Source organism: Phoca vitulina, unplaced genomic scaffold, assembly GCF_004348235.1.
Source record: "Phoca vitulina isolate PV1807 unplaced genomic scaffold, GSC_HSeal_1.0 scaffold10, whole genome shotgun sequence".
Taxonomy (NCBI): Eukaryota; Metazoa; Chordata; class Mammalia; order Carnivora; family Phocidae; genus Phoca; species Phoca vitulina.
This window is the reverse complement of record NW_022589713.1, coordinates 37708833-37721833: the sequence shown is the minus strand read 5'-3', so window position 1 is coordinate 37721833 and position 13001 is coordinate 37708833. Positions and strand designations below refer to the sequence as shown.

Here is a 13001-nt window from a genome sequence, read left to right as displayed (position 1 = left end):
AAAGTCAATGTGATGCATATATGTTATACATTTGTACAAGAACCTGCCAAAAAAAAAAAAAAAATCAAAATTTGAGAGTTTGCTACTATACAGTCACATGAATTTATACTGAGATAAAGAATCAGGATAACACCACCAGGGAAAATTTCCAAAGCTCTAACTTCTCAACATTCTATCATCACCTGAAAGTCAATTTTCACCTTTTCCACTGGCTGAATTTGTTAGCTCAGATTTTGCTTTGGGGCTCACGTGTTCTTGCAGGATGGCAGTAGTAGATGATAAGTCTACTGACAACAGCACCTGCTATGAATCCACAAAGATAACAGTGAAGCAAATCAGAACATTACAGAATCTTTCATTGGAAAGACGTGAGGCCGGAAGGGCAAGGTATGCCTTGTTTCAATAGTGAAAATGTTCTAATTTAACTAATTTGATTCTTATTTAGATAATGCCCCCCCCCCTTTTTTTTTTAACTTCCTAGTTAAATGTATTTGCTCTTGAAGGGTGCTACTCTTTAGTCTGGAGGAAAAACAAGAAAAATGCTTGCAGTAAGTTTGCAACAGTATTCTCATTAGCCACAGTTTCTATCTTTAGGTCTCTTCTTTACTAGCTAGCTACCAAGAGCCTGGAAATGAAGGGCTCCAGGCAGATGGTATCAGGAACATAGAAAGACCAGTGTTCTCAATTGCTACATTTCCAGTAAGTGCTTCATTTCACACCAGGAAGCTAGGCAGCCTCCAGTTCTCCTCAACAGCACAAAAATAGGGATGCTCTTGATCAGATTTTCAGGTTCTTGCTGCTTGCTTGTGCTTTCTTGCTATGATAAAATGAGGAAGAGGGGGGTGGGTGGCAGAGATACTTAGGCTGGGAAAATTAAGACAGTGAAGATAGTGCTCCTTTCACATTCTTACCTTCAAGCCTTACTTGAACTGACAAAACCAGAAGAAAAAACATCAGTAGTAGGAGATATTCTGCACCCTTCCCCCCCACACAAAAAAAATTCCGGGCTGTCTCTGGCTATGAGGCCTTCAAGATAGGGCAATGAATGCCCCATAGTCTGTGTAACAGCCCTCCCAGGTAAAGTACTTTGATTCCATTTTGCAGATAAAGAAGTGGAGACCCACAGAGGTGAAATAACCCAAGTCTCTGATAAAGCGGCAATGCCAAGATCATGTAACCCAGGTCTCGAATCTTCTTCCATGACACACCACACACATGGGGGTGGTGGCCTATTTAAGGGGATTTCAGCAAACAAGGTTATATAAGCTTCCGAAGTTATGCAAAGTGTGAAATAACCCTTAGATAGTTAAGATTGTTTCAGAAGTATCAGAAGCACAGGCAAAATAAAAAACTCACTGTTCAGATTTTTTTCTTTATCAGAAAGTTAAATGGAATTCTGATTCTCTGATTTCTAGCATGGAGAAAATTATTTAAAAGAAAAAAAAAACACAAGAGAAGCCATTTGTCAGCTGGCTGAAAAAATACCTTCAAAGAAAGTAAACATCATGTATTAGGTCAACTGGCAACAATCTTAATTTTTTTATAAGCTCAAACTTCAACTAAATATGGAAAGCACGTCAGTGAGGTAGATGTGCCTATTTGTGCTTAGCTTCTGGGTCAAATACCATATCCCACAATAGTAGTCTTCATTTGAACTACTTTGTCCTATCAGCTTTCACTGTTAATAACCACCTAGTTCACACTAGATGTGCCCATTTCCCAAAAGCACCTATTTCTTGGACCTCAGATTCTGTAGATTGCTAGGTGTGAAAACTTCCTCTCCCACCCACATTACTTTAACCAAGATGAGGCCAAAAGGGGACAACAAATCTAAACGTATACCAAAGCAGGAAATCAACTTACACAAGAAGACATGCCAATTTAAGAAATGTGCTGCAATCTCCGTTGGTTTACTTTTTACTTTTTTTTTTTTTTCTTACTTTACTTGGTAAAACTTTGAGACTATCTTTTCCTACAAGCACAACTTCCCATTGATATATAACAGGAAATCAGCAGTGTTATGGGAGACAGAAACAGGTATTTGAGAAAGAAATAAGAGACAGCATGCCTAAGCCTTCTCAGCAATACAGACCTGATTTTTCTCTGATGTACATCTAGAACATGGTAGACTATCCTCAAATCTATGAATGTTTCTCAGTGCTTTTGGCCACTCTATTCCACCAGTTGTCCTTCATCTTACAATATTTCATAACATTTCTTCAAAAAATATGTGCCACTTTGTAATGGAGTGGGGGAATTATTTTTACACTGAGAGGTTATTCACTTATTTCAAAGAGTCAAACTTTGTTCACACCACTCACGTCTTTCTTGCTGTGGCCTTCAGTCAGTGTGCGTTAACATGAAAACCAGTTCCATAATACAACTTTTCTGGGGGAGGGGCATTTCCCAGGATGATCATCTACCACCTTCACCAGATTGCCCCTGGCTAACCTTGGCTGAAATTCAAGTTCACCTCCTACACAAAAAATGTGCTAAAAATGAGGATATTGAGATGAATGGACCGTACTGGCTGAAGGCAAATCCTAAAGGAGTCTCAAAAATATTCTGAACAAATGCAATAATACTAGAAAAAGCATAAACGATTCCAAGGTAAGATCTGCTCCTATTCCTCCTGTGGCAACCCCACAAGGTTCTACCTTTAAAGATGCTGCTGATTATGCCATGTTCTCAGGGCTTATTTCCAGCTCCAAATCTACTCTGCCCATATTTTCAGGTGTCTATTGGCAATTTCCAAGTCTCACCAGCACCACGATTTCAACTTAAAAATTTCAACAATTTAAATCTTCATTCTGCCATCCTGGTGGTTATGTTATCCTCCTTACCTAAAATAATCAGCTTACATTTATACAGTACACAAAAGCAACACAATAAATATTTAAAGAAGGAAGGGAGATGCGGTAGAAGGAATTGTTTTACAAACATCACCACACACAAGATATTATAAAGTAGTGGGGGGGCTCAGAAAACTCAAAGCAATCTTGCAACATTACCCAGCAAGTAACTGTAAAGTCAAACTCCAGCTCAATCTTCTGCCCTTATTTACCATTTTCTACCTCTTATTTTCTTATCAAAGTCCACCGATTTAAAATCAAACACTTGTTCCATCCCCAAGTTCTCTCTGAAAGTGCTTTCTCGTCCTTTAAGCCCAAGATTTTGTGTACACCAATGCTATGGCTCTAACTGATTCTGGACTTAACACATCACATCACACCATCTGTGCAATCTTCTTCTCCTGATAGATCAGTGGTTGCCACGGACTGAATCTTTGTCCCCCTCCCCCACTCCACTTCATACTGAAGCTCTAAACCTTAATATGACTTTATTTGGAGAAGCAATTAAGTGTTAAAGGAGATCATATGGGTAGAGCCCTAATCTGACAGGTGGTCTTATAAGAAGAATCAGCAACCAAACTGGCCAGCACCTTGAGCTTGGACATTCCGGCCTCCAGAACTGGGAAAATAAATACCTGTTGTTTAAGCCACTCAGTCTATGGTATGCTGTTATGGCAGGCCAAAGAGACTAAGACAGATTTTGGTACCAGAAATTCTCAATTCTGGCTGCACCTAATAAGCACCTGAGAGGGCTTGATAAAATTATGATGTCTGGGCACCACCCAGACCAGTTAAATCAGAAATGCTGGGATAAACCCAGGCATTGGTATTTTTAAAAGCTCCTCAAATAATTCTAATATGTCGCTAAATCAAGGAATGCTGCATGAAACTTAAATTTAATGAGGTCTGAGACCATATCTAATTTATCTCTTAATTCCCTTTAACTGCTGGCACATGGTAAATACACACTCAAACAGTTTAATAAATGACCCATGATTAACAGTGTTTCAATATTTGATAATTATAGATATTCATTCTGTTAACAGATATTAGGCACCTACTACGTATCAGTCACCATGCTAGGGCTTGTCTACACAATGATGAGTAAAGCAAGCTAGTTCCTTATTCTGCCGCATAAACATTTGAAACTCAGTATTTTTTTTAAGATTTTATTTATTCATTTGAGACACAGAGAGAGAGAGAGCATGAGCAGAGGGAGAGGCAGAGGGAGAGGGAGAAGCAGGCCCCCTGCTGAGGCAGGAGCCCGATGTGGGGCTCCATCCCAGGACCCTGGGACCAGGACCTGAGCCTAAGGCAGACGCCCAACCATCTGAGACACCCAGGTGCCCCACTGAAATTTAGTATTTTAATTCTTCATGCTTAATTAACATATCCTTTGATCTGTAAGAACAAAAACAAAAACAAAAACACAAAAAATTCCCAGTAACAGTTCGTCAGCAAAAACACAATGCAGGATATTAAATACCATGCCTAAAAAAATTTTCCCCTCAATCTCTTTACTTAAAAATGTTAAAATACAATTGGAGCTAGTGGGGGAGAAGGTTAATTTGGGCATCAGTGTTCTTATTTGGGCAGTTTTGTTTGATCCACTTATATCAAGTAAAAGGTAGTATTTTTTGACAACTATAAACTTAGGGAATTCTACACATATGCTATTAAAACCCTTATACAAAAATAAGGATATTCATCCAGCCAATGGAACATAAACTTCTGTGCTGAGTCAAGAATCCCTTGAGACCAACTGCAAGTATTTAAAAATCATAAAAGTTTAAGGCTTAAAGCAGCTTTCAGGGGCACCTGGGTGGCTCAGTCGGTTAAGCGGCTGCCTCTGGCTTAGGTCATGATCCCGGGGTCCTGGGATCGAGCCCCAAGTTGGGCTCCCTGCTCTGCAGGGGGCCTGCTTCTCCCTCTCTCTGCTGCTCTCCCTCTCTGTCAAATAAATAAAATCTTAAAAAAAAAAAAAAAAAAAAAGCAGCTTTTACAGTTATCTGATAAACCTTACTCTCCCTACCCCTCATCCTCAAACCTGAGATTATGCCATTTAGAATTGGGCCTAAGGTTAATGGCAAAGTCTAAAACAAGAAGATATCATTACTAATTTCCCAATTCAATTGGGTGCTATTTCCATAACAGGACAGTGCTCTCCCCCCATTGGTGGGCAATCTCTTATCGTCTAGATGTAATTAACTGGTTTATCTTCTCTAATCATCTAGTCTCTGATAAACTTAAAGAGGTGAAATCATATGAGAAATATTTATTGTTTACTACACAGGTAAATAATCTCATTCTCCACACGATGCTTTTCTTCCTCTCTCAAATCATTGGACACATACAGACAAATCACATCTGTAAGTTTCACCTTATTTCTCAAGGAAAAAAACTCTAGGTCTAGAATGAAAAACTCTATACCCAGGTTATATGACATTTTGGTAGTTTTTAAAAATCTCAAATAATTTTAAAATTGTTTTTTGAAAGATTGTGGGGTGGTAACAATCAGGGAAAGCGTCCTATGTAAACGATTCTAAAGTGAGGTGTGAAAAATGAACAAGAATTAGATTTGGGGATAGGGAAGAGAGGGAAAATTCTAAAAAGAAAGAACAGCATGTCAAATGACCTAGAGGAAAAAAAAAACAACGCACAGTTTGGCAGATGTTAGGTATATCTTGGGCCAATGTCATTACCACAACCCCATGATGTTCACACCTGGAGCCAGTACACACACCTGTGCGTATTTATGTATTTGTGCAAGTAGCCCTTCCTACCTGACCTACCACTATCCAAACTCTCACTACCTGAACAAAGGTTCCTAGAAGCTTCCGATAAATGATTTTTAGGACAAAGCTGGAATTCCCCCCCCCCCCCCCCCCACAGCAGAATGCAGAAGCATTCACCCCTGCAACCTTTTCAGGACTGCCCGTGGCCACGGTAGCACATTCTAGCTTTCCTTCCTGCTGCCCCTCTCCCATCTCCTGCAGTGGGCAAGGACTGACAGAGGGCACAAAAGCCCAGTGCCCTTGCCTCCAGAGTGGGACAAGCCTGCACTTTGTGGTGCACCAGAGCTGATCAGGTTGAGACCAGCCTTCCCTGAAACCACATCCTTGCTCAGCTTCCTCCCCTTCCCTTTCCTGTTCCCCTCAGTCCCTCACAGGTTTTTCCCTAAGAGCATGCCATTCATAAACCTGCATGTGAAACATCCAATGGTCCTCAGACCTTGTTCTGTAATGTCATGCCCAAATAAAGGAACCAGGGTTTGTCAGAAGACGAATTCTACGGATGGGCCAGAACAGGTACAAGATGAACCAGAAACACCTTGTGTGAGAAAAAAATGAAATGCTCCAAAAAAGGATGGGAACATATCACAAGGACCCAGAAGTTAGTTTGAAGGAACTCTCTCACTGGCTAAATCTGGGAAAATGTGAGCACCAAATTACATACAGTAACAAATTATAAACCAGTGGAAAAATAGGAATTCATGAGTGCACATCTATAATAAATCTATAAATAAATAAACAAGAAACAAAATAGTCTCTGGCTTATATCGAAATGTCAAAAACCATCTAATAAATGTGGAGAGAATGCTGGAGGCAGAAAATCGTCATTCTGCAACCATAGTAGGAAAGACTGAATCAGGCAAAAATCATCAATGGATACCACATCAAAGGGGAATTTTTTGATGAGGAATGGGTATTTGCCTAGTCTTAAATGGTCTTCCCACAGATTACTAATTAATGGCGAGAGGAAAAACAAAGAAATGGGACAAAGCCCTTGTGATCAAAATTAATATCACCTATGAGAAACAAACATTATGTGCCTCCAGATATGATACCAAGAGAAAGATACATCACCACTTAGGCAGTATTCTGCTGAGAACAAATAACCCGGATCTGATGAAAAGTCAGATAAACAGAAAATGAAGGAAAGTTCTATTTGCCTAAAAATCTGCAGCATCTTCCCATTGTTCTCAGGATAAATTTCAAACTCCTTGACCTGGTTGACAAAACATTTCATGATTCATGATTCATAACTCCTATAACAAATATACTTCGAGTTTAGAAATATGTAAAATTTACAAGTTAAACAGATTTTTAGCTCTGAACTACAAATGTAATCTATGTCTGATACTATAGAGCTATAGAAGAATAAAATCAAAATTTTTCTAATCAGCTACATAACCTTTTATATATTAATTACACAGTGCTCAGAAAAGTCTTCAAATCTGTTTAGATGTCTAACTTAAAAACCTCCAGTGAATTGAGTTAAGTGCTAGTACCTCTAAAGCTAATCTACCTACATGCCCACAGGAACCACTAAAAGAATCCCTATCATTCAAATACTCAGAGAACTGCCATGAGGACACCCTCCCAAGACACACCTTCAACATCTACTCAAGGGATGTCGTGAAATTCCTGACTCCACTTTCCATCCCCTGAGCCCTCGCTGTCCCATCTTCCTCCCCTACTTAGATTTCTGGAAAACACCATTAGAGGGACACACACATTTGATTAAGGAAACCTCTCTGCTGCTAGCGCTCCATCACGCAAAAGTAGAGAACAAATGCACACTAATGGATAAGGAAAGGGGAGCTAGCTACCCTGCTAAAAGAGGGAATGGTACAAGAAAAAAAAAGGAAAAAAGGAATCTCTTTTGGTTATTACAGAAAGTAATCAAAATTATCAGGCCCAGGTTTCTGTAAGTTGTCTTCTGGGAATATAATCAGGTTGGAAAATTCTCTGGAGTCTGGAAATAGCAAAGGAATAACTGGGTGTTCTTTCAGTACAGCCCTGGGCTTGACTTTCCATTACCAGGCCCTTTTATAACTTGTTACAGGAGGAGGTTAATGTCTAGAACTTTGTTGAATAAAGACAGACATAATTTCTGACCAGTGGAAAAGATAACCCCAAAGATTACAGTATATGGTCCTGTTGTAAACTAACCATTTTTCTTTTATCTAAGCAAGTAATCTATGAAACTGTCTATGCATCTAGTTTCTCAAATGCTTTTGGACTGTTTTACATTTTACTGCTTCCCTAATTAATGAGTTGAAGAAAATCTTCAACACATGTTCATTTTGTATTTGCATGAGTAATAATTTTACCTTTTTGAAAATTCTACTTTAACAAGCACCACTTTTAAAATTGTTCCTATAGGTGATCATGTGTTATGCATTCAAAATACACAACCATTTAAATTTGCAATCACTTAAGTCTGACTAGATTCTTAAAATATACAATACTTGTAGAAGGGGTTCTAAATTGGCAAATATAAATTGGACTAGACTATGCTTAAGTTCTATTATACGAGAATGTGCTATACTGTATATTTCTGAACCATTATTATGCCATCAAAGGTCCCATTCATGGCTAAAAATGTAGGGATAATTTTCTCTGGAAATAGGAAGATTAGACTGATAAGAAAACAAAGCTGAAGAATAAGTCAATAAAAGTGGAAGAGTTCAGAACAGTGGTTCCTCCTCTACTCTATTTGCATATTAGAACTGTCTATGGACTATTTAAAATGTCAGAGGCTTAGTGAATTAAATCTGAATATCCGGGAGAACAACCCACATACGAGTAGTTTTTACAAATATTAATCTCTTTCCACAGCCACTTTTCTTGGGTGTTGTGGACTCCCTCCAGCTTTTCTCTCTGCATTCAAATAGTAAGCGAAAATAATGAACATAATTACAGCTGAAAAATGTACAGAGTGCCCTTATTACCTCTACATTAACAAAAAGAAAAAGAGTTTCAATAAAACTACATAGAAAAGTATATAACCTGCATTTCAATGCTGAGTTCAGAGTTTCTTGAGAAAAATGGACCCTACAAAGTTAGTTAGATCAAACTTGCATAAAGATCTTTAAAAATCTAACATAAACCAGTGAAGGCAACCTACTGAATGGGAGAAGATATTTGCAAATGACACATCTGATAAGGGTTTAGTATCGAAAGTATATAAAGAACTCATACAACTCAACACCAAAAAACCAAATAATCCAATTAAAAAAATAGGCAGAAGACATGAATAGACATTTTTCCAAAGACATCCAAATGGCCAACAGACACGTGAAAAGATGCTCAACATCACTCATCATCAGGGAAATGCAAACAAAACTACAATAAGACATCACCTCATACCTGTCAAAATGGCTAAAATCAAAAACACATGAAACAAGTGTTGGAGAGGATGTGGAGAAAAAGGAACCCTCATGCACTGTTGGTGGGAATGCAAACTGGTGCAGCCACTGTAGAAAACAGTACAGAGATTCCTCCAAAACTTAAGAATAGAATTACCCTACAATCCAGCAATCACACTACGAGGTATTTACCCAAAAAATTCAAAAAACACTAATTCAAAGGGATACATGCACCCCTATGTTTCCAGCAGCATTATTTACAATAGCCAAATTATGGAAGCAGCCCAACTGTCCATCAATAGATGAATGGATAAAGAAGATGTGGTATATACATACACAATGGAATATTATTCAACCATAAAAAAGAATGAAATCTTGCCATTTGGGACGACATGGATGGAGCTAGAGAGTATAATGGTAAGCAAAATAAGTCAGTCAGAGAAAGACAAATACCATATGATCTCACTCATGTGGAATTTAGGAAACAAAACAAGCAAAAAAGAAAAAAAAAGAGAGAAACAGACAAATGAAGAAACAGACTCAACTACAGAGAACAAACATACGGTTACCAGAGGTAGGTGGAGGAATGGATGAAACAGGTGATAGGGATTAAAGAGTACACTTATCCTGATGAGCACTGGGTAATGCACAGAATTGCTGAATCACTATAGTGTACACCTGGAACTAATATAACACTGTGTCAACTATACTGGAATTAAAATTAAAAACTTAATAAAAGATTTTTAAAAATCTAACATAAACCAGTGGAAAAGAGACTTTGCTATATAAACCTCATTTGATGTAACTACTAGTATGGGCATATACCACTGTATAAAAAGCAAGAGAAATATCAAAACGTGAACCTATGCTTCAACTCAGGAACCAAACAAAAATGAAGTTAAAAAAACACAAAACTGGCTTTAATATTTTTATTCCGGAATTTAAACAGATAAGAAAAATTTAAAACTTCCAACTTGCTGACTCCACTTTCTTCCTTCCCATTCAATCTTGCTTCCATCCCTGCTTTTATCAAGTTTCCAATGATCATACTGTTAGATTTGACCATCACGAGCCACCCAGTTGGTAAAAAACCTACTAATTATCCTTAATGCCTCCCTTTCCCTCACCACCTTTATTTAATGCAACAGCAGCTCAACTGCTCCTCCAAAACATCAACCGAATAAGCTTTATATTCTTTTCCAGCTTTTCTAATACCATTCCAGGCTAAGATACTAACATATTTGGCCTGGACTACTGCCACCATCTCTTAACCTGTCTCCCTGCTTCCACTCAGGACCTCTCCATAGTGCATGCTACCACTGCAGTCAGGGTAGTAAAGACATAATTTATGTCACTGCCCTCTTTAGAAGCCTCCAAATGCTTTCTTATCAGAGCCTTCAAGGCCCTGCAGCATCAAGCTCCTGCCTACTTTCCCAACATCTTCCCTTACGGAGCTCCACCACTCTGACCTTCATTCCAGGCAAAGGTTTAAGCATTTGCTACTTCGGACTGCCTGGCGTACTTTTTCCCTACCTCTTCATATTGCTACTTCATCTTGTCCTTCAGATTTCCAATTCAAACAACACTTCCTCATAGAGCTCTTCACTGATCACTCGGAGGTAGTCCTCTCTTCACCACCTACTGTCATGTTTATCATAATCCGGCAAAATGTATATGGGGGCATAGGGGTGGGCTGTCTTCTTTCTTCTAACACTGTATGCTTGTGACATGTAACGGGCATGTATTTGTTTAATCAATAAATACTCCAACAGAGGCATGGTCTGTAACACTGGCCTGGAAATGAATTATGGAGTTCTATTCCAGCCTTGACTCTACCAGCAATTAGCTGGGTAGCCCTGGGCATACCACAAGATTTGAGTGGGTTAAGAGTAACTCGACAGTAAAAAAGTAAATGGGGCACCTGGGTGGCTCAGTCAGTTGAGCGCCTGCCTTCAGCTCAGGTCATGATCCCAGGGTCCTGGGATCAAGCCCCACGTCCAGCTCCCTGCTCAGCTGGGAGCCTGCTTCTCTCTCTTCCTCTGCTGCTCCCCCTGCTTGTGCTCTCGGGCTCTCTGTCAAATAAATAAATAAAAGCTTTAAAAAAAAAAAAAAGTGGAGACGGCAAGTATGATTTTTTTCTAAATTTTCTCGTGGATCTAAATTCAAGAATATAGACATTTGAAAGTCTTTGACCTCTCTCTGTGTCCGTTTCCTCATTTGTATGAGACTGCTTTGAATATCCCTTTCAGCTCAAAATACTAGAACTATGGGGCACCTGGGTGGCTCAGTCGCTTGAGTTTCCAACTCTTGGATCTCAGCTCAAGTCTCGATCTCAGGTTGTGAGTTCAAGCCCCACTATGGGCTCCACGCTGGGTGTGGCGCTATTGTAATGGGCCTTAATCCACTTTCTAATTTTCCTTACCCACCCCTTATTTACACCCTGCGACCAAACATCACACAGTGCACTTTACTGCCCATACACTTCCTCATTCTGCCGCCTCTTCTCCAACTCCAACCACTGGAAATTATCCTTTAAAGCCCAGATCAATTGTTAACTGCCTCATAAAGTCTAATCCAACCACCTGGCCCAATATTGGTATGATTATTAGGTGTTCCAGAAATTATTTTATGCTTTAGAGTAGTCCCTGATCCTCTCTCCACCTGTTTCCTAATCCGTAAGAGGGAGATAATACTATCTACCACACCACACACTATTGTTGGACAACTGAGAATACTTCGCTTGATAATAAAGCGTTCAATAAATAGTATTACTTGTTGGCTACCTACACTTTCCGCTCTCCTTGAGGGCCACCAAAGTGACTTTTCCATTTCTGAATCTCCAAAGGTTTGAAGCCATTACTACTCCTCCCAATGCCTCAAGTTTCCATATTCATAAAATGAAGGGAGTGGACTAGACCAATCACCATTCCCTTCAAAAATGAAGTTCCCTATATTTACATGAATACCCTATAAAGATACCTCAGGTGAGCTTCCGTAACATAAATACCTTAAAGCAAGGACACCGCCGGTGAGCTTCTGTAAGGACAGGAATTCGAGGGAAACTGAAACTACCGCTGCAAATGCAAGTGGGGTGGAAACACTAAAGTTAAAATAACGTTGATCAAAACCTTGGGGATCCTTTCTCAAGAAACGGACTCTTGCCACAATGATGGGTCTTTTGGATTACCGCTTTTAAGTTAGATTACAGATACTTAAAGGAATCAGTGCCCCAGAGGGGCGAAAAAGATGAAGAGACCAGTCGCGTTAAGAAGGAAATGTGTGTAAGCACAAATGGACGAGAGCTTATACAGCAAAGCCAAGCCTTTCACCTAACCCGAACCCCAAGGAGCGGCAAGAAGACCGAAGACTGCAGGGAAGAAGTTGGGGCTGCCAGAAACCCTAAGGCGGCAGGCCGGCCGGGCGTGAGCGGACGTCTGCGAAAGCGGTGCAACCTCAGCGCTCGGCCCCCTTCCCAGGCCAGCCCCCAACCGCAGAGCCGCGGTTAGGGAGCCGGCCCGTGACTCCTCAGCAACCCCCGCGTCCCGCCCCCGTACCTGCGGGGTCGAGCGCCATCTCGGCGGGCGGAGGAAAGCAGCTCCCGGCCGCTCCCGGGCGGGGGGGGGGAAGGGAGGGGAGGAGCCTGGGCTGGGCGGCACGTGCGGCCGCCCGGAGCTTCCCGCGGTAGGAAGAGGCGGTGGAGGAGGAGCGCAGTGCCCTCCGCAAAGCGCGGCAGGCCTCTTTCCTTCCTTCTTATTTCCCTACTCGCTACTTCCGCCGCCCATTGCGCCTGCGCTCTCCTGACCCCTCCCCGAAGCCTGTAACTGAAGGGGAACAGACATCTCCCAGGGAATGACCGGGAAGGGGGCGTGACCTCGCGTGCCTTGGAGGCGGGACTGTTTCAGACGCGCGCAGCCTGGCTTGGGAAGAACCGTGAGCACCCGCTTGCAAACTCGGGTCTGCGGAGACCAGAGCGGAAGCTGTGGGCCTTTGGGAGT

The 13001-nt window shown here is 40.7% G+C and overlaps 1 protein-coding gene across 1 annotated transcript in view; it reads right to left on the bottom strand.

Moving 5' to 3' along the window:
- The window catches only part of CMC1 (C-X9-C motif containing 1), an 82938-nt gene extending 70142 nt beyond the window's left edge, over positions 1-12796 (bottom strand). Inside the window, exon 1 of the mRNA XM_032408842.1 lies at positions 12561-12796. Coding sequence (XP_032264733.1) covers positions 12561-12579 — 19 coding nt within the window. The 5' untranslated portion in view covers positions 12580-12796. The remainder of the gene's footprint in view (positions 1-12560) is intronic.
- Between the last annotated feature and the right edge of the window lie 205 nt (positions 12797-13001).